At 41.1% G+C, this 25,554-nt stretch overlaps 1 protein-coding gene across 2 annotated transcripts in view; it reads left to right on the top strand.

The window, feature by feature from the left end:
* heg1 (heart development protein with EGF-like domains 1) overlaps nt 1-24,173 on the top strand; it is a 105,742-nt gene extending 81,569 nt beyond the window's left edge. For both annotated transcript variants that reach the window (XM_073047532.1, XM_073047531.1), the window contains exons 8-13: nt 2,783-2,917; nt 7,947-7,989; nt 8,088-8,125; nt 13,316-13,403; nt 20,581-20,758; nt 22,160-24,173. In XM_073047532.1, coding sequence (XP_072903633.1) covers nt 2,783-2,917; nt 7,947-7,989; nt 8,088-8,125; nt 13,316-13,403; nt 20,581-20,758; nt 22,160-22,303 — 626 coding nt within the window. In that variant the 3' untranslated portion in view covers nt 22,304-24,173. The remainder of the gene's footprint in view (nt 1-2,782; nt 2,918-7,946; nt 7,990-8,087; nt 8,126-13,315; nt 13,404-20,580; nt 20,759-22,159) is intronic.
* The last annotated feature ends 1,381 nt before the right edge of the window (nt 24,174-25,554 follow it).

The following is a 25,554-nucleotide window of genomic DNA, read 5'->3' as shown; positions in this document are numbered from 1 at the left end:
TCCTTAGAAAAATTATAGAGATGCATGAAGCTGGAAAAGGTTACAAAAGCCTTTTTAAAGTCCCGAATGTTCATCAGTCCACAGTAAGAGAAATTGTCTACAAATGGAGGAAACTCAGTACTGTTGCTATTCTCTCTAGGAGTGGGTGTTCCACAAAGATCACATCAAGAGCACAATATGCAATGTTGAAGGAGGTGGAAAAGAACCCAAGGGTAACAGCAAAAGACCTGCAGAAATCTCAATAGCTTGCTAAAGTTGCTGTTCATGTGTCCGCTGTAAGAAAATACTGAACAAGAATGGTGTTCATGGAAATACACCACAGAGGAAACCATTGCTCTCCAAAAAAGGCATTGCTGCATGTCTCAAGTTTGCAAAGGACCACGTAGATGTTCTACAACACTTCTGGGACAATGTTCCATGGACAGATAAGGCAGAAATGCACATTGCTATGTTTGGAGGAAAAAGGGCACTGCACACCAACACCAAAACATCATCCCAATTGTGAAGCATGGTGGAAGGAGCATCATAGTTTGGGGCTGCTTTGCTGCCTCAAGGCCTGGAGAGCTTGCAATCATTGAGGGAACAATGAATTCAGAATTGTATCAAGACATTTTACAGAAGAATGTCAGGGTAGCAAACCATCATCTGAAGCTTTAGAGAAGTTGGATAATACAACAAGATAATGACCCAAAAGACAACAGAATAGTTAAAAAGAAAAATAGTTTGTGTTTTGGAGTCAAAGTCCTGACTTTAATTCTATAGAAATGTTGTACAAGGACCTGAAGCAAACAGTTCATACAAGGAAGCCCACCAACATCCCAGAGTTGAAGCAGTTTTGTAAGGAGGAATGGCCTAAAATTCCTACAACCCAATATGCAGGACTGATCAACAGTTACTAGAAACGTTTGGTTGAAGTTATTGCCATACATAGGGGTCACACCAGTTCTGAAAACAAAGGTTCATATCCTTTTTCCAACAAATACATCTAATATTGGATCATTTTTCTCAATAAATAAATGAACAAGTATAATGTTTTTGTGTTATTTATTTAATTGGGTTCTCTTTGTCTAGTTTTAGGACTTACGTGAAGATCTGACCACATTTTAGTCATATGCAGAAATAGAGAAAATTCTGCATAGTTCCCAAACTCTCTAGCACCACTAAGTGTCAGCGGATCTGACCTCACTAGTATCAACCCATTCAGTGAAAAGATCAATTCTACATTAATGTGTTTCATGCACAAGCACTCCCAAGTCCCTCTCCACAGCAGCATGCTGCAATCTTTTACCATTTAAATAATAATCTGATCTTCCATTTTTTCTTCCAAAGTGGATGACCTTGCGTTTACCAACATTGTACTCCATATGCCAAACCTTTGCCCACTCACTTGACCTATCTATATCTCTCTGCACAATTTTCTTTTCCACTCAATTTAGTGTCATCAGTAAACTTAGATAGACTACGCTTGAACCCCTCTTCCAGATCGTCAGTGTACATCCTGAACAGTTGCGAGCCCAGCACCGACCCCTGCGGCACCTTGTTCACCACTGATTGCCAACCAGAGAAACACCCATCTATCCCAACTCTCCGCATTCTATTAGTTAATCAATTCTCTATCCATGCTAATACATCACCCCCAACCCTATGCATCATTATGTTATGACTAAGTCTTTTATGTGCAACCTTACCCAACACCTTCTGGAAATCCAAGTAAATAACGTCCATCTGTTCCCCTCTATCCACTATGCTTGTTTGTCAAACAGGGCCTGCTTTTGTTGAATCCATGCTGCATCTGCCTGATGGATCCATTTCATTTCAGATACCTCGCTGTTTCTTCTTTAATGACAGCTTCAAGCATTTTCCCAACTACAGATGTTAAACTAACTGGTCTATAGTTACCTGCTTTTTTGCCTACATCCTTTTCTGAACAGTGACGTGACATTCGCCTTATTCCAATCCACTGGGACCTGCCCAGAGTCCTGAGATTTATGGTAAATTATCACCAAAGCCTCAGCTATAACCTCTGCCATTTCTTTCAGTAACCTGGGATACATTCCATCAGGACCAGGAAACTTGTCTATCTTTAGGCCCACAAGTTTGCTCATGTTTGGAAGACCGACACAAAATAGTCATTCAAAGCCTCGGCCATTTCCTCAATACCCAATATCAATCCCCACTTCTTGTCTTCCAAAGGACCTACATTCACTTTGGCCATCCTTTTCCACTTCATATAATTATAAAAATTAGTATCCATTTTTATATTTTGTGCTAGTTTATTTTCATAATCTATCTTCCCTTTCTTTATTGCTTGCTTCGTGGTGCTTTGTTGCTTTTTAAAGTTTTTTCAGTCTTCCAGTTGCCCACTACTCTTGGTGCTTTCGTCATAGAACTCTATGATTCTTGAAAATGTGAAATTTAGTGCACTTGGATAATATCTTAAAATATTTGTTGTTTTAAGTTTAGGTGTCAATGCCCTGTAATTTTTAGGGCAACTGTGTTTGCATGCTTTGTGATTTTTTTTCTGTTTCTCTGCGTATCAAGGGTTGGTCATTCTATTTTCTTAATTGACTTTGCTAATTAATGTACTTTGTACTTGTGAATCTTTGTTTCTCCACTTAATGAAAGTTTGAATACTTCATACTAATTATGGATCAGTGAAGCCACTATAATATTGGCTGATTGAAATGAGCAAAGGCAATTCATTTGACAAGTATAGTTTGCTGAACTGGATAAGGATTTTATCAATACTTTGTTAAATAAATATTTTTCTTTTTATGCACAGCTGAAACGTTATGCAGCTTTACTGTGCCAAAATGTGACAATGCAACTGCGGAATGTAATGCTGATAGTGGGACTGCAGAATGTCTGTGTAAGGACGGTTATTTCAAGTATAATGATATGGATCATTCATGTCGAGGTGAGTCATCAATACCAATGAATCATCCATACAGTTAATACTGTACTCTTTTTACCAGAATGACAATTTGTTTGGTCTTCTGTTTGGTTAGAAGATAAGTGCCAGAGTTCCCTGGACTGAAGTTAGAATTGCTGCTGTCACCTAGTTTCTGAGTGGCATTACTGCTGATTCTGCCACACAACTTTACATCTGGAGGTCCTGTATAAGAGGAGGCAAGCATTGTCCAGAATTGAGCTGGTGATTTGACTTATTCCTTGAGGCTAGTGTCCAACACCAACTCTGTCAACGAACAGAGCAGTTGGTTTGCCACTGGGTTAGTGTTGTATATGAGGTGGTGATGAGAAATTAAAAAATAAAGTACAGACCTAAAGATGTTAGAAGTAAAGAGTGTTCTCCTGTGGAAGGAGGGTTCATTCCAAGGCAGCTGATTCAAAAGTGAAAAGGCTTCAAGGCAGATTTCCTTCCACAAAAATAGTGAAGAGTCAGAGAGGGCTCTAAACACAAAGACAAAGAAAGAGAAAGAAGCATGAAGCAGGCAGCTCCTTGGGTCTCTTGACAAAGATCATGGTGGATCCAATTCTTGGTTTAAATACCACTTTTCTAGTCTCTCCCAAATCCCTTGAACCAAGTGTTGTTGAAATATCTTTCAGCCTCTGATTTGTATAGAAATCAATTCTCGGAGGTTGAGAATTCCAGCTTCCTGAATTATGAAGTGATAACCTAAGTTCAGAATAAGGGTGATGGAGGATGCATTCTCTGATTGTCCATCCTGTCAGTCTCCCTCAGAATCTTATATACTTCAATAAGGTCACTTCTCGTTTTCCTTGATCCAATGAATACAGGTTCAACCTGCTTAAGCTTTCTTCCTATGTCAACCCTTCATCATTCTTATGAACTTTTCCTACATTGACTCCCTATATAAACTCATCTTCCTTTTAATTTGGGTGGGCAAAACTGTATGTGGTATTCCAGGTGCAGTCTCTCCAGAGTCCTGTTCATCTCCATTTCAGCATTCATACCCTATGCCCCTATAGCACTGTACAAAAGTCTTAGGTGCCCTAAGTATATACAGTGCCTATAAAAAGTATTCATCCCCCTTGGAAGTTTTCATGTTTTATTGTTTTACAACATTGAATTTTAGTGGATTTTATTTGGCTTTTTTTGACACTGGTCAACAGAGAAATACTCTTTCATGTCAAGTAAAAACAGATCTCTACAAAGTGATTGAAATTAATTACAAATGTAAAACACAAAATAATTGATTGCATAAGTATTCACTCCCTTTAACATGACACACCAAATCATCACTGGTGCAGCCAATTGGTTTTAGAGGTCACGTTATTAGTTAAGTGGTGATCACCTGTGTACAGTCAAGGTGTTTCAATTAATTGTAGTAAAGATGCACCTGTGTCTGGAAGGTCCAGCTGCTGGTGAGTCAGTATCCTGGCAAAAACCAAACCCCAAAGAAAAACGAACTCTCCAAGCAACTTCATGAAAAGGTTATTGAAAAGCACAAGTCAGGAGACGGATACAAGAAAATTTCCGAGTTACTGAATATCCCTTGGAGTCCAGTTCAGTCAATCATCAAGAAATGGAAGGAATATGGCTCAGCTGTAAATCGGGCTAGAGCTAAGTACCCTCAAAGATTGAGTGACTATACAAGAAGGGGACTAGAGAGGGAGGCCACAAAGAGAACTCTTGACAACTCTGGAGGAGTTACAGGCCTCCGTGGCTGAGATGGGAGAGGCTGCACATACGACTGTCGCCCCGATGCTTCACCAGTCGCAGCCTTACAGGAGAGTAGCAAAGAGAAATCCACTGTTGGAAAAAAAACTTACATGAAATCTCAGCTGGAGTTTGCCAGAAGGCTTGTGGGAGACTCTGAAGTCAGCTGGAAGGAGGATGTATGGTCTGATGAAACCAAAATTGAGCTTTTTGGTCATCAAACTAAACACTCTGTTTGGCATAAGCCAAACACCGCACATCATCAAAAACACACCACCCCTACCGTGAAGCATGGTGGTGGCTGCACCATGCTGTGGGGATGCTTCACTGCAGCAGGCCCTGGAAGGCTTGTGAAGGTAGAATGCAGCAAAATAAAGGGAGATCCTGCAGGTAAACCTGATGCAATCTGTAAAAAAACTGTGATTTGGGAGAAAATTTGTTTTCCAGCAAGACAATGAGTCTAAACATAAACCCAAAGCTATACAGGAATGGCATAAAAACAACAAAGTTAACGTCCTGGAGTGGCCAAGTCAGAGTCCAGACCTCAATCCAGTTGAGAATTGGTGGCTGGACATTAAAAGGGCTAACAACACATGCAAAATGCTAGTGGAACACAGCAGGCCAGGCAGCATCTATGAGGAGAAGCACTGTCGACGTTTCGGGCCGAGACCCTTCGTCAGGACTAACTGAAGGGAAGGATATCTTAAGATACTTTAAAAGGGCTGTTCACTCATGATCCCCATGCAGTCTGACAGAGCTGAGCAGTTTCATAAAGCAGAATGGGGAAAAATGGGAGTATCCAGATGTGCAAAGCTGATAGAGACCTATCCACACAGACTCGAGGCTCTCAACAACGTGCTCTCCCTTTCCTAGTTATAATGATGCTTCTCCAAATTGAAGGATAACGATTTCTCTTTCCACAGATACTTAATGACCTGCTAACTTTTCAGTTTTTATTTTAAACACGAGAAACTCTACTGGAAATCTAAAGCAACACACACAAAATGCTGGAGGAACTCAACAGGTCAGGCAGCATCTTTGGAAATGGATGAACAGTTGACGTCAATAGTCGACAGAAGATGTTCCCCTTTCCTTCTCCATCCTGATGAAGGGCCTGGGCTTGAAACGTCAACAGTTTATTCATTTTCATAGATGCTGCCTGACCTGCTGAGTTCCTCCAGCATTTTGTGTTCAATTGCTTCAGTTTTTATTTCATGTTTTCAGCATCCAAGATATTTCATTTTCATTTACCACTCTGACAACACTCAAAGGGTGGATTGCCTGATTTGCTGACTGCAGGAGACATGTATCTATTTTCTATTTGTATTGTATTTTATGTTGCATGTTTATTATGGTAATTAGTCACATGGGTGGGGGCTGGTAAAGTGAAGAGTTAAGTTATTGGATTCAGAATTGGCTTGCCTGCAGAAGGCAGAGGGTCATGGTGGAGGGAGTACATTCAGATTGGAGGGTTGTGATTAGTGGTGTCCCACAAGGATCTGTTCTGGGACCTCTACTTTTTGTGATTTTTATTAACGACCTGGATGTGGGGGTAGAAGGGTGGGTTGGCAAGTTTGCAGACGTCACAAAGGTTGGTGGTGTTGTGGATAGTGTAGAGGATTGTCGAAGATTGCAGAGAGACATTGATAGGATGCAGAAATGGGCTGAGAAGTGGCAGATGGAGTTCAACCCGGAGAAGTGTGAGGTGGTACACTTTGGAAGGACAAACTCCAAGGCAGAGTACAAAGTAAATGGCAGGATACTTGGTAGTTTGGAGGAGCAGAGGGATCTGGGGGTACATGTCCACAGATCCCTGAAAGTTGCCTCACAGGTAGATAGGGTAGTTAAGAAAGCTTATGGGGTGTTAGCTTTCATAAGTCGAGGGATAGAGTTTAAGAGACGCGATGTAATGATGCAGCTCTATAAAACTCTAGTTAGGCCACACTTGGAGTACTGTGTCCAGTTCTGGTTGCCTCACCAGAGGAAGGATGTGGAAGCATTGGAAAGGGTACAGAGGAGATTTACCAGGATGCTGCCTGGCTTAGAGAGTATGGATTATGATCAGAGATTAAGGGAGCTAGGGCTTTACTCTTTGGAGAGAAGGAGGATGAGAGGAGACATGATAGAGGTGTACAAGATATTAAGAGGAATAGACAGAGTGGACAGCCAGTGCCTCTTCCCCAGGGCACCACTGCTCCGTACAAGAGGACATGGCTTTAAGGTAAGGGGAGGGAAGTTCAAGGGGGATATTAGAGGAAGGTTTTTTACTCAGAGAGTGGTTGGTGCGTGGAATGAACTGCCTGAGTTAGTGGTGGAGGCAGATACACTAGTGAAGTTTAAGAGACTACTAGATAGATAGATAGATAGATAGATACTTTATTCATCCCCATGGGGAAATTCAACTTTTTTGCAATGTCCCATACACTTGATGTAGCAAAACTAATTACATACAATACTTAACTCAGTAAAAAAAAAAATATGATATGCATCTAAATCACCGTCTCAAAAAGCATTAATAATAGCTTTTAAAAAGTTCTTAAGTCCTGGCAGTAGAATTGTACAGCCTAATGGCATTGGGGAGTATTGACTTCATCCTGTCTGAGGAGCATTGCATCGATAGTAACCTGTCACTGAAACTGCTTCTCTGTCTCTGGATGGTGCTATGTAGAGGATGTTCAGAGTTATCCATAATTGACCGTAGCCTACTCAGCGCCCTTCGCTCAGCTACCGACATAATACTAGACAGGTATATGGAGGAATTTAAGTTGGGGGGTTATATGAGAGGCAGGTTTTTAGAGTCGGCACAACATTGTGGGCTGAAGGGCCTGTAATGTGCTGTACTATTCTATTTTATTATATTATGTATTCTTGCTTTGTCTGATAAAAGGTCTCGGCCCAAAACATCAACTTCTTACTCTTCTCCATAGATGCTGCCTGACCTGCAGAGTTCCTTCAGTATTTTGTGTGTGTTGCTTTGGATTTCCAGCATCTGCAGATTTTCTTGTGTTTATACTTTGTCTTTAGTTTAGTTAGAGCCAGTTGGAGTTGGAGGCAGCTGGGTCTGATACCTTTTTGTTGACCGCTTGATTACGTTTAGTGTCATTAGTTTTAGTGCTTCAAGATTGTTTTACTAGTTGTTTAATAAAGGATCAAATATATTTCTTTGACTTTGAACCTTATTATTATTATTATTGGATCAGAAGGTGCTTCATACAGGATAACTCCTCGTGCTTTATCTCTAACAGCGGTGTTACTTTGAGTAATTAACAACATGGTAATTTCTTGTGCTCTCTTCTTATTTCAGCATGTGATGATGGTTATAAACTAGTGAATGGAACCTGCACCCCGTAAGTAGATTACAGAAATTGCCCTGATCACAAAATTAAGATCTGTTGTTTTGTGCTAAAAATATATTGATTTCTATTCTCTTTGTTGGATTTAATAGTTGTCTGTTTGGATTTGGTGGATTCAACTGCAAAAATCGTAAGTTAATGGTTTTCTTTTGATTTTTTTTTTCTAATGTGAATTCAAATGGACCAACTTTCAAGGTCTCGTCATCTCTTGTTCTCGATCTTCATTGCTTTTAATTATTATTATTTCTTTCTATTTGAACTTGACAACAAGTTTCACAACATATGCCAGTGATATTAAACCTGAATCTGATAAGGTAACTTTTAGGGTGACTACTGGAAGATGAATGCTTTTCATGATTGGGACAGAAACCGGTGTTGTAGATTTAGTGATGGAAGTTACCGGTGCTACCATGTGCACAAACTGTATTATTTTGGGTTGAAGGTTTTCAGCGTTTCCTCTAAGATTGCCATCACTGTCTGTCAGTTTCTCTGTCTCTACTACATCTGGTCTCAAGATGAGGCTTTCTGAAATGTCCAAACTCCAAAAACCAAATGAAAAAAAAACATGAGAGCTGGAAGTCTGTGTCTACTTAGTTTCTTTAGTGAGGTACACACAAATGGCGGAATAGTGTAACGATGTATGCCATTCACATACTTCTTACATGTAACCCATAATAAATTATGTACACAAATAAGAATGCTTATTCAAACATTATATTAAAATATTACTGAGATATTAAATATACTACATTCTCACTGTTTAGCTATAAGTTCCAACCCAATACAGAGTACATCGCAACTCAAATGTATTGTAATGTATTGCTCTGCAGTCAACATATATATGTGTATGCAGGCAGGGGCAGCATACACTGAGCAAGTTGCAGGAACTGTGTACAGGAACATCTGCACTGAGTGTGTATTGGAAACTTCCAAGTCCAAATAAGAAACACCCGAGAAGAAAGTGGAGAATGACAGAGCTAAGATCCTGTGGGACTTCCCAATACAGACATGGTAATATTGGACAAGGAACTGAAGAAAGCAATAGTAATAGAAGTTGCAATCCCAAATGACAGTAACATCAGGAAGAAGGAATATGAGAAGCTGGAGGAATACCAGGGCTTGAAAGAGCAGATAGAAAGCAATTGTGGAAGGTTAAAGCCAGAGTAATACCAGTGGTGATAGGAGCACTTGTAACTGTGACACCTGGACTGGGAGAGTGGTTCCAACAAATCCCGATTCAACATCTGAGATCTCGGTTCAGAAGAGCACACTACTAGGAACAGGAAGAGTACTGCGCCGAACCCTCAAGCTCCCAGGCCTCTGGTAGAGGACTCGAGATTGAGGAGAAAATACACACTCCACTCACAAGAGGTGAATTTTTTTAAAAAAATGTATAGTTAATTTTAAATGTTCCATTCAAGCCTAAAGATTTAATTGCTACGAAGGATTTCTTGCTCTTGTGCGATAATGTCTTTTGTGACAAGGGAGGAACATTCTGAGATTACATCAGATGCAATCTCCATTGTGTAGTAGAGTGATCCAATTCGGTCCTTAATCTTTCCAACACCCACTTTTTGATCACCTCTGTAGTCCCTTACCAGGACTGCTTGTTTGAGGAGCCCTCAGTTTATCTCAGCTGTTTGTCCTGCGTACTCCTTCTGAGATTGGGTTTGAGGAGATCTAGGTGTGAACACAAGGGGAAGATTCAGTAACAGATAGATAGATAGATACTTTAGATACTTTATTCATCCCCATGGGGAAATTCAATGTAATCCTCACAACAGCATAGCTGGCGAGTTGTGGAGTGTGTTGTATTGCGAAATGCAAGGAGGAAATTGGTGAGCTTCAGATTTAGTGTCAGGATAGTGTGTTCTGCTGACTCTACTTGCAGTGTGTTCTTTAGACTCTGTACAAACCTTTCCACCTAACTCGAGGAAATCTGCAGATGCTGGAAATTCAAACAACAACACACACAAAATGCTGGTGGAACACAGCAGGCCAGGCAGCATCTATAGGGAGAAGCACTGTCGACGTTTCGGGCCGAGACCCTTCGTCAGGACCTAACTGTTTCCACCTAACTGTTGGTAGTTGGGTGGCTTGGTGCAGGCGTAATATGTCTTACTCTATTCATTTTCAGGAATGACTGAAAATGTTCAGCAACAAACTGTGGTCCATTGTCACTGACTGAGTGCTCTGGAACACCAGTCCTTGTGAAGAGGCTTCTCAGCACGTCAACAGTGTGCGAGGCTGTAGTGGAGGCCATTGGGAACACTTCTGGCCACTTCGTAACTGCAGTCAGCATATCATCCTTCACCATTTCTGCCAGATGCAATGGGATGCCAGCACCAGTCACATTGCTCCCTCCTCTTTCTCTTCTGCTTTCTGCAGACACCACTCTGTCCGTGACTCCCTGGGTCTGCTCAACCCACTCCTCCTATTCTTTTCAATCCCTCCGCATTCCCCTCCCCACACAACAGTAGCTGCTGAGGGAGACAATGTGAGGCAGAAGCTCACATGCATTTCCTTTAACCTCATCTATTGCTTTCGACTACACGATGAGACCGCGTGTAGACTAGGCACATGCTCTGCAGAACATCTATGCTCTGTCAACAACAGCTCTCTTGAACTTCCAGATGTATGTCATTTCAATTCCCTTTCCCAGTTCTATATTGACCTTTTGCCCTCTACCTTTTCCACTGCCAGAATGAAGCTAGAAAAACAGCATATCATATTACACTTTATTCATTTCACAACCAAGTGGTGTGAACATTGAATCTTCCTATTTTCCATACCCTTGCCCTTGGTGCCCTTTTCCTGTTCCCATAAGTACAATGGAGGAACAGGCACTTTGGCCCACCTCACATACCCGTTATTCCCCACTTCACTCGATTCCACAAATCAGCTGCCAGCTTTTGTCTCACTCCTCTTTCTCAGCTTGTTACATTGGCTTTCTCCCCCTACACTTTTAGTTCTGCACCCAACCCAAAATGGTATCTGTCCCTTTGCCTCGACAGACGCTGCTTGACCTGCTGAGGAAGTTCCCCCAGTGGTTTATTTTTAACTAGAAAAGGTTTTCAGACTTTTGACCACAAGAGGGAGCCAGATTCATAGTTTCTATGTGAAAACAGTAACATTGAAAATGAAGTTAACTGAGGTCATCAAAGGTTTTGGCACTGTTTCTACATACTGTCTTTACATATGCAAAGCGTTCATTAAAACATGTTTTGATGTGACTTTTAGATGTATTAATTAACTTGCTTTATTTCAACAGTTGAGCATGGTTTTCTGATTTTGAGGTTCATAGAACAGTACAGTGCAGGACAGGTTCTTCAGAGAACATGTTCGTGGGACTACAACCAGAGGCCAGAGGTTATTGATTAATGGTGAAAGGTGAAATGTTTAAGGAGAACATGAGGGGAAACTTCTTCACTCAGACAGTTGTGAGAGTGTGGAATGAGTTGCCAACACAAGTGCATGCAAGCTCGATTTCAATGTTTAAGAGAAGTTTGGGTAGGTACATGGATGGTACAGGATTAGGCCCCGGTGCAGATCAATGCACTGTAGGCAGGTTAAATGGCTGGGCAAGGATTAGATGGACCAAAGGGCCTGTTTTAATGCTTTACTTTTCTATGACTCTGTGCCACCAGGATGCCAATCAAATTGAACCTTTCTGCCTGCATATCAATCGATTCCCAGCTTATCTATAAGTGCTTTGAAATGTATCTGTTTCTACCACCTCATTTGGCAGTGGGTTCCAGCCACCTGCATCACTCTGTATAATAAAACATGTATCACAAACCCAACTTGGCTGGCTGTGTGATACAATACCCTACATGCTTTGTGAAAATCATGGAGCTGTCTGCAGCACTGTTCCCTCTGAGCTACGCTGATGCGCAGCCACACAGTAACTGAAATGCTCCCGGGTACGTAGCCTTTGTTGCCGCACAGCTGGAATCGGACACAGCTAGAAAATGTTGACAAAACGTGTTGCTCTGGACTTGAATTAAAAATAAATCAATAGTACGAACCAACCAACTGGACAAGACCGATGTGGTTTACAAAATACAATGCGGAGCAAATATTATGTTGGCCAGACTGAAAGAAAACTATCCACCAAGATCCATGAACTTCAATCAGCTGTAAAGCACGTGACCAACTCTTCCAAGTCTTCTTCCAGGAAGATCGAGAGGGTCTCAAATTTGACTGGGCAACGGTGAAAGTCATGGGGCAAGCGAACACACAACGTGCAAGAGAATTCCTAGAAGCCCGGTTTTCCATGAATAATTCTGTAAACAAACGTGTATTCTTCAATCCCTTTTATGAGCTAATGCAGCCAAAATTCCTGACCACAGAGCACAACGTTCACCACACAACCAATCAGCGATGAAATTTGCTCCCCATATCACAATTAGGTTCGTGACAACCAGTTAGCTGATTGATAAATGTATAAAGTTCAGTGGACACACCACAATTAACAGCACAGTGATGAGGTTTCCTCGTATAGCGACAAAATGTTTGCAAGTAGTTTGTCACGATCGGAGAACAACTCAACCTAATGAAAAGTCTGTGATTTTTCAATTTTCATTCTACCTTTTATAGTATGCATATCACAATATAAATCATTTAAGGTGTATATTGTATTTCATTATTCCCTTCAATTAATAAATAAAATCAGAAGTATATGATTTTCAAATTTTCATTCTGAATATTTATAGTATGAATATTCCAAGAAAAACATTTAAAGTGCCACGCAGTTTTCAGGCCGTGTAAAAATCTCCTGCTCAGGGCAATGGTTGGTCCACACAGCTGTAAAAAGAATTATTAGAGGGAACTCGCAGCCTTTTTCATACTCCAAGGAAGTAATACCGGTAATATGTTTCTGCTGGCTGCCTGTCATGAAGAGTGTACCTTTAAGAGCCGATAATGTTCTTTAATTGATGTACAGAAACATATGTCCAGCTGCAGTAAAATCAATGTGACCTCATCTGGAACGACACAGGTCCAATTTTAACATAGAATTCTGCGTGCAAACCATCATAAAATTGTTTCTAACACATTTTCAGACAATTTCATGGTTTTGTTTCGCAGGTAATCCAAAGATCTGTCAGCAATATCAGCAACATATGTTTAAGTCATCAACAAAAAAGGGTGAAAGTTAATTCCTAGACAAAACAGATGATTAAACACAACAGCAAACTGCAGGGGTTTCTGTGTTTGACATGGGTGCTCTTGGGACTTTTGTGTGCCAGCAAAATAAAATTGCTGATTTCTCTAGTTTTCTTTATTTTAAACAAACATCTTTTCTTTCCCTTATTTTCAGCTTACAAACTCATCACTGTGGTGATTGCTGCAGCTGGGGGAGGATTGCTGCTGATCTTGGGCATCGCATTAACTATCACATGTTGCAGGTGTGTATGAAGTCTCAAGCTATGCTCCACTGGACCATTTCCATTAAAACCTGTGTCATAAATGGAAAACAATCTGGCAAATGTTTACTTGGATTAATGGTGTTTGGAGTGATGTGTTGAATGAGAAGAACAATGTTTATGTGCTTACATAAGGGAATCCTTTTAAGTTGCAGCTATGAACATAGTCCTTTTATAATGTAAGTAGCATTTTTTATATTTTCATTGTCATGATGAGTGAGAAGCTTTTCCTTGTGGTGTTGCAGTACTGTGCAAAAGCCATAGGCACATATATATTGCTAGGGTGCCTGAGATTTTTACACCATACCATATTTGTCACTGTGGAGCAGAGAGTGAGTTTGTACAGCTGGTGGGAACAAAGGACGTTGAGAATGGTAAGGGTAGAGCACCATGGGAGGGGGTGGGACAGGTGGCAGTGAAGGAGTGCCCAGGGTAGAGGGTGTGTGGCATGAGTGCAGAAAAGGTTATTTGATTCCAAGCAATTGGTTTATTGACAATTACTGAATGCTTTCTGGTGCTTCCTGCTCCCTCCCCTCACCCTGCCACCTTCCCGCTCTCAGTCCGCACTAGAAACCCAATTCAGAATCAGGTTTGTCATGACTCACATTTTGGGAAGATAACTCGGGGTAGATGTACACGATGAATGGCAAGAACCTGGGTAGTATTGGAGAAAAGAGAGATCTAGATGTACAAGTATCTAGTCCCTTGGAAGTGGTAACATGGGTAGACATAATGGTAAAGAAGGCTGATAGTATACTTGCTTTTGTTACGAACCCCGTAACTGGGTGACTTACCAGCAAAGATAGAGACGTCCGTTGAAGTCTGATGATACTATTTTTAATAGTATTTATTAGTAAAAATACACAAAAATAATATCAATGCAATTATACAGATAATATACGTCGTCAATACTAAACCTAAAAGTGCGGGTATCATAATAATCAATAAGAAATCAGCTCTATCGTTGCCTAGGGGATAATGAATTGTCCAATTGAAATATAAAGTTCGTTTCTGTTCTCACAGGCTGCGGTGTTTGTTTGTCGCTGTGTTGCAATTGTTGGAGAGAGAGAGAGATAGAAGAATGGGAACAGTTACTGCTATTGTTTTTGCCAACCTTCCTTTATGATTTTGATCCATCAGTGTCTCGTTGTTGTGGCCGTTCAAGAATGACCTCTCCTTTAGCTAAATCGTTCTTCCGTGATGAGCCCGCCACCCAGGCAAGAGAGGACACACACGAGCTCTCACCAGCTTTCGCTATAAAACGCTGTCACTGGATTTCTAGCGTTTCTCCTGGTGCATCTGAGGGGTGTTCCCCAGACCCATCTTTTATCCTTACTCACGGGGTCTCAGATGTCAATCAGGTTGGAATGATGCAATCCCTCAACCAGACCACTCTGGCTGCCCCCTGAGGGTTTTCAATGAATAGTACAGTACTCAATACACAATTCCTTCTCCAAGAGACAATAGCAGTAATCAGTGGTTCTGTTCCACTTTTGTTAGGAGACATTCCACTACCTTGTGTATTCTGCGTTGTCTATAATAACTGCCTTTTCTGTTATCCTGCGTCTCTCTCTCTCTCATTACTGACATGATGTGTATCTCTCTCATTTCCTGGGTATCAGACCCGAAATAATAGTGAGTTTGCGATTCTCAAAAAGGAGGGGGGGGGGACTTTGCACCCTTCGGCCCATCAGAGTTGCTCCACATTCATAACACCCCCATCCTTCTAAGGATTTTACCACAGGGAAAAATTAACTAATACAAAGTCTTACAGAATTTCAGAATCTAACACAATACAAAAGAGTTTTTTTTTCACTACAGAGTAATACAGTTATACATTCAATTCAGCATCTAGACAGTTAGCGATTACATTGTCACTTCCTTTAATATCTTAATATCTTGTACCTTAATAAATTCCTGTAGCATCAGACTCCAATTTAATAACCACTTTTTTTTATTCCTTTTCTTCAGCAAAACAAAACTAGAGAGTTGTGATCTTAGCTTACGTGTATATTACAAAAGTTTATGCAAATACTAATCTTTATTTTACTTTCAAACTTAACAGTCAATCTTCCATGGTGTTGTCTTTATTATTTACATGCTTTGTCGAAATCCCTTAAAACCAGATCCTGTTATTTAAAGTGGCATCCCGTCAACCCTCACCCCTTTTCCAGTTAACTCTCACGTGGTTAGCTTGCTTACCAATGTGGAATAGGCTTTTGCATGCTCCTTTCATAGGAGTTATTTTATCAACAATGTTTTCCAAACTTAGCCCATTTTCTGAACTTCCACACAATTCTTTATTTTTAAGCAAGTTGTTAGTTTTATCTTCAGGACCCTTTATTCTATTAGTTTTCAGTTTAATATCTGCAAGCGATCCCTCTTTGTCCAAACAACATTTCAAATTCTGCCTCTTCACAGCACACCCTTGAATAACATTAGCGAGTGGGGCACCTTTACATTCCAAATCAAACTGTAATTGATTCACAGGCACCTTGTTAAAAAGCCATTGTTCCTTCAGCCTGGTTACTGCTTCTGACACCAATCCAGACTTTAAATTTTCTTCATTCAACTTAGGAACTACACTTTTCCCTTTTCCTTCAATAATAATATTCACATCACCACCTTTTATCTCCTCACTAACTTTTAACACACCTTCGAACACAAACAACTGGGAATTCTCACTTCCCACTATTACCAAGGTTAACCCTTTCTTCACTGAACCAAGTCCATCTGACCCACAAGGACTGCATTCCTTTTTACCTGTATCAGATACCTCAGACTTTTCCTGAGCTCCATTACTAGGTTCAGTACCACGTGCATCCACATCTTGAACACACTCAAACGGGACATCTGCCTCTTCCAGGCTTTCAATACCCGTCCCCTTTTCAAATTCTAAGTTCCCCTGATCCTCCCAGTTACTCTCTGGGCAACTCCCTTCCGGAGTAAACTCAACCCTGCGGGCTGAAACAACCTCATCTGCTAACCCAGCAGACTCCTTCAAGGTAATGGCATCCTTTTCATCTAGGACTGCCCTTATTTTATTATCGGGAACACATTTAAAATTTTCAACTTCTTCAAACAGTTCTGTCAAGCCAGACAGATCATCCATGTCCAACCCTGGACCTTCTAACAGCCTTATCTGTTTCTCATTTTTACTCCGTGCCTCTACAAATTTCCTCCTGGCTAAGAGTAGGTCTACCTCCTCTCCTTTACTTTCTTTCACCTCCCTATTCTCCGTTTTACCACCCTCTAACCCCTCTTGGTACAGGGTCGGTAAAAACGTCTCGGCCAAATCGATACTGGACTGATTTAAACTGGTCTCTTTCTCAGCTGCCTTTCTCGACATGCTGCGAGTGACCGCGCATGCGGGATAGATCTTGGAATCTAGGGGCGGGACCTCAACACTTACAGGCTTGCTCGTCAGCTTCATGGCTGAACACACCTCACCTCCTGCTAAATCATTACCAAGAAGGACGTCCACGCCAGCTCTCGGGAATTCTGATCGCACCCCTATTTCAACTGGTCCAGATACCAGCTCACAATTTATAATGATCCTATGCAAAGGTACAGCTTCTGTCCCTTTTCCTATGCCTCTCAAAGCTACCTCTCCCGTCTCAGGACCAAAATCTAGTACCTTACCGAGAATCAATGACTGCTCAGCTCCAGTATCTCTCCAGATCCGCACTGGAACTGGTGTTTCTCCCTCTTTCACAGACACGGTCCCTTCTGAAATAAATTTCTCACGCCCCTCTCGTATTCTATCTACCTGGGGCTTTCTCGTCGATTTACTGATCAACACAATACACCCTGTAGGGACTGCTGTTTTCCCTTTTCCTGTCTCCTTCCTTGGAGCAAAGCACTTAGATGCAATATGACCCACCTTTCCACAATTAAAACAGGTCAAGCCAGGACCCCTCCTGCCATCTTGCCTTTCTTCCTCCTTATTTGTACCACTAGCTCCCGGCTGAATCTCTGCCTCAGCCAGCGGGCTTTCTCTACCGTTCCTACGGTCTTTCTGGTAACTCTTATTCGAGGAAAACTTTGTCTTGTGGGTTAGGGCATATTCATCTGCGAACCTGGCAAATTCAGATATGGACTTATTTGGCTTCTCGTTCAAATACATCCGGATATCATCCGAAACACAACCTTTAAATTCCTCAATCAGAATTAACTCCCTGAGACGCTGAAAATCTTCCACCATTTCTGCTGCACACCAGCGATCCAAGAGCACACCCTTCTCATAGGCAAACTCTGCATACGTCTGATTCCACACTTTCTTTAAACCTCTGAACTTTTGTCTATAGGCTTCAGGTATTAACTCATAGGTCCGGAGAATGGCCTCTTTTACTTCCTCATAATTCTCAGACTTCTCCACAGACAACGCCGCATATGCCCATTGTGCCTTCCCTTTTAACACACTTTGTAACAACGCCACCCACTGATCTCTGGGCCACTTCTGACTCACTGCCACCTTTTCAAAATGCAAGAAATAACTATCAACATCTGTCTCTTCGAACGGAGGTATTAACCTAATCTCCCTACTAACATTAAATCTCTCCTCTCGATCTGGCCCTTGAGCTCCTCGCTCTTGCCTTAAATTCTCCATGTCCAGCTCATGCTGCCTCTGTTTCTCCTTCTCCTCATACTCGCTCTGCTTTTCAGCTCTTTCCTTCTCCTTTTCAGCTGCTTCCAGCTGTTTTAACTTAATTTCATGCTCCCTCTGCTTTTCAGCTCTTTCCTTCTCCTTTTGCACCCTTCGGCCCATCAGAGTTGCTCCACATTCGTAACACTTTCAACAGAAAGGCATTGCATACAAGAATAGGGTCTTCATGAAAGTGAGGTTCTACATGATGATGGTGAGACAGCTCCTGGAATATTGTGCCACCATCATCATTATGTGCTGTGTCATATGACATAGGTGATCACGGTCTCATGACCATGATTGTTCTTGGCAAATGTTTCTACATAAATGGTTTGCTATTGCCTTCTGGGCAGTGACTTTAGAAGATGGGCAACCTCAGCCATTATCAATACTCTTCAGAGATTGTCTGCTTGGCATCAGTGGTCGCATAACCAGGACTTGTGATATGCACCGGTTGCTCATATGACTGTCCACCACCTGCTCCCATGGCTTCATGTGACCCTGATATTTTTTGGAGGGTGGGGTGTCTAAGCAGGTGAGTCACCTGCAGGCTAGTGGAGGGAAGGAGCACCTTATGCCTCCTTTGATGTAGATGTTTCTCCACCCCAGCACCCAGGAATGTTGTGTACAGTTATGATTACCATTCTATTAGGAAGGATGTAATTAACTAGATATGGTGCAGGAAAGAATCCCAAGCATGTTGTTGGGACTAGAGGGCTTGTATTATATGGTGAAACTGTATAGGCTGGTTTTGTTTCTCCTGGAGCCTGGGAGCTGACTTTCCTGAGTTTATAAAATCAGGAGGATCATAGGTAAGGTGGGCGTTCAGTCTTTTTCCCAGGGTAGGGGAGTTTCAAACAAGAGGACATAAGGTAAAAAGTGAGAGGCAGAAAAATTTAAAGGGGACCTGGGGGGCACATTTTTCAGACAGAGGGTGGTGAGTATATGGGAAAAGCTGCCAGAGGAACTGGTAGAGGATGGTAGTGGTGTGGAAGAGCACATGGATGGGAAAGGTTTAGAGCATGAGATCTCATCCTGGGGTCCAGAGACCTCTTGCTTATTGGTATTGGTCCATGGTGTGAAAAAAGGCTGAGAGGGTTATGGGCCAAAGGCAGTATAATCAAGAGGGCACCTTGATTAGCCTGGATGGATTGTACTGAAGAGCCTGTTTCTGTGCTGTATATCACTATGTCTCTATGACTTCTTGATCAGAACAAAAAACCCTTTGCTGTTCAGAGGGATGCAGGTTTTCTCAAACACTATCACTCAAAGTTAACTTTCAGTTATAACAAGTGACTAGGAACACAAAAGAATCGTTAGAACACTACAGCACAAAATAGGCCATTTGGCCCTTCTAATCTGTGGCAAACCATTAATCTGCCTAGTCTCCCAAACCATAGCCCTCATATACCTCATAATCTTGTATTCCTCTATCAAACTTCCTCTGAATCTTCTATGTTCTAGGGAATAAATTCTTAACCTATTCAGCCTTGTCTTTATAAGTAAGGTTATTAATTCCGGTAACATCTGTGTTAATTTTCTCTGCACTCTTTCAATCTCATATACATCTTTCCTGTAGGTAGGTTGCGAAAACTGGACATAATACTCCAATTAGGCTTCACCATCATCAACATAACAAGTTCAACATAACATTCCAATTTCTATCCTTATTTATGAAGGAAAAAAGCTTTGCTAATGACCATATCTACCTATGACACCACTTACAAAGAATTATGGATCTGTATTCCCAGATCCCTCTGTTCTACCACACCCCTCAGTGTCCTACCGCCCACCATGTCAGAGTGCAACACCTCACACGTGTCTGCATTACATTCCATATGCCATTTCTCAGCCTATCTTTCCTATGACGCTCAGTGTTGCATCTCGGTGGAATGAGTCTCTGGCTGAGCGTACTCCTGTGCCTAACCAGTACATTATGGAGTGGATGGGAGTCATTGTACAAGATGGCATGCAACTTGGACAGCATTCTCTTTTCAGACACCACTGTCAGAGAGTACAGTTCCACCCCAACAACATCACTGGCCTTACGAATGAGTTTGTTGATTCTGTTGGTGTCTGCTACCCTCAGCCTGCTGCCCCAGCACACAACAGCAAACATGATAGCACTGGCCACCACAGCCTTGTAGAACATCCTCAGCATCATCCGGCAGATGTTAAAGGACCTCAGTCTCCTCAGGAAATAGAGACGGCTCTGACCCTTCTTGTAGACAGCCTCAGTGTTCTTTGACCAGTCCAGTTTATTGTCCATTCGTATCCCCAGGTATTTGTAATCCTCCACCATGTCCACACTGACCCCCTTGGATGGAAACATTGGATGCCACATTGCTTCCTTTGCAACAGTGACAACATTTCAAAAGTCCTACATTGGGAATAAAGCACTTTGCAATAATCTAAAGATGTCAAAGCAGCAAAAATACCGCATGTCAAACTCCTTGCTGCCAGTTTGAAGCCATTGTAACTTGTGAACTTAACTTTCTGATTTTCTTTCGTCAGGAAAGAGAAGAATGATATCACCAAACTGATCTTCAAGGGTGCTGAGTTTCAGAGGTCCACCTATGCTGAGTTCCCCAAAAATCCCCGGATATCAGTAGAGTGGGGCAGGGAAACAATAGAGATGCAGGAGAACGGCAGCACAAAAAACCTGCTACAGATGACAGACATATACTATTCAGTGAGTATGAAATCAAAACTCAACTCGTGTTCACAGTTCAAAGTAAATATTATTATCAAAGTATGCACCATACATAACTCTGAAATTAATTTTCATGTGGGCATACTCTACAAATCTACAGAATATTAACTATAACAGAATCAATGAAAGAACATCCAACTAGAGTGTTCAACCAGATTGCAGAAGACAACAAATTGTGCAAATGCAAAAATAAAGAAATAATAATAATAAATAAATAAGCAATAAATATTGAGAACATGAGATGAAGAGTCCTTGAAAGTGAGTCCATTGGTTGTAGGAATATGGGGCGAGTGAAGTTAACCTCTTTTGTTCAGGAGCCTGATGGCTGAGTGTGGTCTAATGTAATAAAAGCAAAGAGTAGGCTTGCAAGTACAGCAAACTTGGAAGATTGAGAGGAGCTTTGATAGAAGTACACAACATCATGAGGGGTACAGACAGGGTAAATGCAAGCAGGCTTTTTCCACTGAGGTTGGGTGAGACTTCAACTAGAGATCAAGTGTGAAAGGTGAAATATTTAGGGGGAACTTGAGGGGAAATTTGTTCACTTAGAGGGTGGTGAATGTGTAGAATGAGCTGTTAGCACAAGTGGTGGATGCCATTTTGATTTCAATGTTAAAGGAAAGTTTGGATAAATACACGGATGGGTAGGGTTGTCTGGGAGCAGGATGATGGGACCAGGCAGTTTAAATGGTTAGGCATGGACTGAATGGACCAGAGGGGCTGTTTCTGTGCTGTAGTTTTCTTAGACTTTGAACAATTGGGAAAGCTGATGGAAAGTTACAAGAAAGATTTTTTAAAAGATGGAAACAGTAACTTTCGCAGAATCTTACAGGGCACTGCAAGACATCAGGAATAATGTGTATGCTTCTATTTTCATATTTAAGGAAGATATACTGGTATTGAAGATTCACAAGGTTGACTTCTGGGATGAAGGGAGGTCGAGCAGGGTCAGTCCATTGCCTTTGGATTTAGAAGAATGGGAGGTGATAATATTGAAGCATCTAAGGTTCTGAGGGGTTTGGCAGGGTAGATACTGAGAGGAATCTCATCTTTGTGGGAGCTTCAGAAGAAGAGGTTGACTGTTTAACATGGAATTGAGAAGGAAGTTGTTCTCTCAGAGGGCTGTGGAATTCTTTATTCCAGTGAAGTGTGTAAATGGAGTCAAAGAGTATGGGAAAGTAATGCTGAGGCCAGGAATGGATCAGTTTCTGAAGGGTGGAGTAGATTCTGGGAGCCAGTTGGCCCACTGGTTCTGATATTCATGTTGCTTTGTAATTGGGGTGAGACTTGTGCATTTAGTTTATTTTTTACTTTAACAATTTTGCCACAATGGATAAAATTGTAGTTCCTTCTTTAAAGTGCTTTTTTTTTCTGTAACAGTCTGGCTTCAGAGGCTCAGAAGTGGATAGGAACGGTCTGCACCCTTACAGTGGTCTACCAGGATCGCGCTACTCTTGCATATACACTGGACAATACAATCCATCCTTTAGCAGTGACGAATCAAGGAGACGAGACTATTTTTAGCCAATGTAATAAATGAATTTGTCAAAAACAAATGTGGGACCATTGAGTCAGAAATAAGTAGAATTATTGACAAAAAAAGCTGCATTCTGAACATCGATGGAAAAGGACCAGTGCAATGTGAAGGAGAAGCTGCCTGCATTGTATTTCTCACAGCAACTACACTGTGATGGACAAATAATGGGACTCGTATCATCAGCTGTACTGAATAAATTCTTTAGTTACAGCGTAAAAACTGCTTGCAAATGGGCAAGATACACTGTATTTTTGAAATTCATGTTTCTAGTTTATTAATAACTTATAAACTGATACAGTATTTTCTTACGGATCAAATGATAAATGTTGCACAACTCTAAGAAACACTAACTGATGAATTGTGGAAGATGCTGTTGTCATCTCTAGCCTAGTACTCAATTATTATGTGGAAGAACAGAAAAGGAGATTTACAACCAATCAAGTTTGGACTTAATTCATACCGGAGTTGTTAGCACCAGCTATATGAATTCTTGTCTGATTCTGTATTACAGTTTTTTCATCATTCATTCTTTTCATTCACAATAGATCTTCCAGATGCAAAACATGAATTATAGAAGAAAATTGTTCTTGTGGAAACGCTGAAAAATTGCACTTAGAGCACCATGTGCCTACTTGCAGCCCATTGTACCGGGGTTTGTATTGTTCTTTTGGATTTCTGATTGTTGGTATTTTCAGAGCATTCAGAATCTCTTTATTACCAACCACTGCAATTGCTTTACTTCCTCTGAGCAACTAAACAGCTATCCTTACACGTGACGTAAAACTGCACTGCGTCAATTGGTCTGCATTGCTCCATATTTATGCTGTGACTTTGTGTAGCTGTTACATTTCTCTGCCTGTGGTATATTTAAATGAATCTCTTAACTGGCAGCTCCATTCTCAATATTTTGAAGAACAGAAGCTAACTTATGAACAGGAAATGGTAGTTAATTTTAATACGGTGTGTCCATTTAAATTGATCTTTATATCAGTTTTGATACCTATAAAGTATAATCATGTTTCTCAATACATTCTTCAAAATCTATTTGCATAATTTTGTACTTTGAGTCATAGAGAAGTACAGCATAGATACATGCCCTTTGGCCCATCTAGTCTGTGCAAGTAATTTAAACTGCCTACTCCCATTGACCTGCACTAGGACCATCACCCTCCAATGAGATTGTGTCTAAACCTCATTTTCTGGCTGTGTCACCTTAACCAGGAAGATAAATGATGGTTAAGTATATTCTAACTGCTCCAATTTCCTGTACAAAAATGGATTACTTCAAGCTCATTTTTTTTTCCTGATTCTAATTGTTGTACTAGATTTTACACTGGAAGAACAGAAATGGGTGTCAGATGACTTTGAAATAACCGGAGTGAAGATAAAATATTACTCACTATGTTGAGTAAGACCTTGTGAAATTAGAAATCAATAGAATCTAGATGTTTCTGGAAGATTTGGAAATTGTGGTGCCAAGGTGCAATGAATTTATTTTACTTCCTTGTTCCTAGTATCTGTGTTATTTCCTGGTTGCTAGTATCACGTAAAGGGATCTTCTCTATTGGTGTTTAACCTAAAATGAGTAACTATCAAGCAATTAATGACATAACCCACACTGGAAATACCAGATGAATCCTCAAGAGTTATTTCCTTCGTCTAAATTATTTTTCCTCTTTTTCGCTTTGTTTCTGGTTTTCTGTATTTTTTGGTTGATTGAATATTGTGTTTGAAGTGAACCATTTTAACAGATTTTAATGTATTTAGAGAATGAGTTTTTGTTTTACCAAAAATATTGCAGAAACTGGCGTTCTAGTCAGTATTCTACACCAGAAAATTAAAATATTTGTCCAGAAATACGGTTCTCTTTTCTGTGGGCATTTCAAAACTCAAATTATTTCAATAACGAGGAATGTGATTAACTGAATTCTGCTAAGGTGTTAGCATCAATCCTGTGAAAGAAACTTAGACAAAAAGGCAAGTGGAATGCTTGACTTCATTAGACAAGGCATAAAATATTTAATATTTCTGCTCCACCTTTCATCCAAAACCTCTAAGATTAATGTTTTATAAACAAAAGGCAAACATGGAAATTGGAGTGGGGGAGATTAGACACCAGAGGCCCTCGGGTGTGCTCCTCAGTGCTGGACGCTGGCTTTATTTTGCATAGAGAGCAAAGTGTAAACCAGGGGTTCAGGAGGCAGCAGAGGCCTTCTCATTGGGAATGCAAATGCTGCTCTGAATCATGGCATATCCAGCTGACCGCTATTTAAGGTTCAAGGTACATTTATTGTACCTTCACAGCAGTAAGCAAGAGGCTGGTAGACAGCTCTGAACCATTGCACATTCGGCATTCAGCTCAAACGTTTCAATCTTCCTCAACATTTGGCTAGAAATTGAGTCAATCATGGGCTTCTGCCCCAGGCTCCAACAGCTAGTATAGATGACAACTTCGAACTGATTTAAATTGACTTTATTTCTTACATCCTTCACATTCATGAGGAGTAAAAGCCTTTACGTTACATCTACATCCAAGTGTGCAATGTGCAATCATAGTAATTTATCATAATTTATAATAGAACAGTCAATGTAACATAGAAATACACTCAAATCAGTGTGAGTTAATCAGTCTGATGGCCTAGTGGAAGAAGCCTATTGGCCCTGGCTTTTATGCTGCGGTACCATTTCCTGGATGGTTGCAGCTAGAATCCTTCAGGCCCTTTTCTCACACCTGTCTATGTAAGTGTCCTGAATCATGGTAAGTTCACAACTACGGATGCGCTGGGCTGCCGGTACCACTCTACAGAGTCCTGGGATTGAGGGAATTACAGTTCCCATACCAGGCAGTGATGCAGCCAGTCAGGATGCTCCCAATTGTGTCCCTGTAGAAAGTTCTTAGGATTTGGGGGCCCGTACCAAACTTCCTCAACCGTCTGGGGTAAAAGAGGCGCTGTTGTGCCTTTTTCACCACACAGCTGGTGTGTACAGAGCACGTGAGGTCCTCGGTGATATGGGTGCCAAGGAACTTAAAGCTGTTTACCCTCTCAGCTCTTGCCTCAGCAAAAACCTGGACCCATTGCAATTTGCCTATCGCCACAATAGGTCAACAGCAGACACAATCACAATGGCTCTCCACACAGCTTTAGACCACCTGCACAACACAAACACCTACGTCAGGATGCTGTTCATCGACTACAGCTCAGCATTTAATACCATCATTCCCACAATCCTGATTGAG

The sequence above is a fragment of the Hemitrygon akajei genome, chromosome 5 (genome assembly GCF_048418815.1).
Source record: "Hemitrygon akajei chromosome 5, sHemAka1.3, whole genome shotgun sequence".
NCBI lineage: Eukaryota > Metazoa > Chordata > Chondrichthyes > Myliobatiformes > Dasyatidae > Hemitrygon > Hemitrygon akajei.
This window is presented reverse-complemented; position numbering and strand designations above follow the sequence as displayed.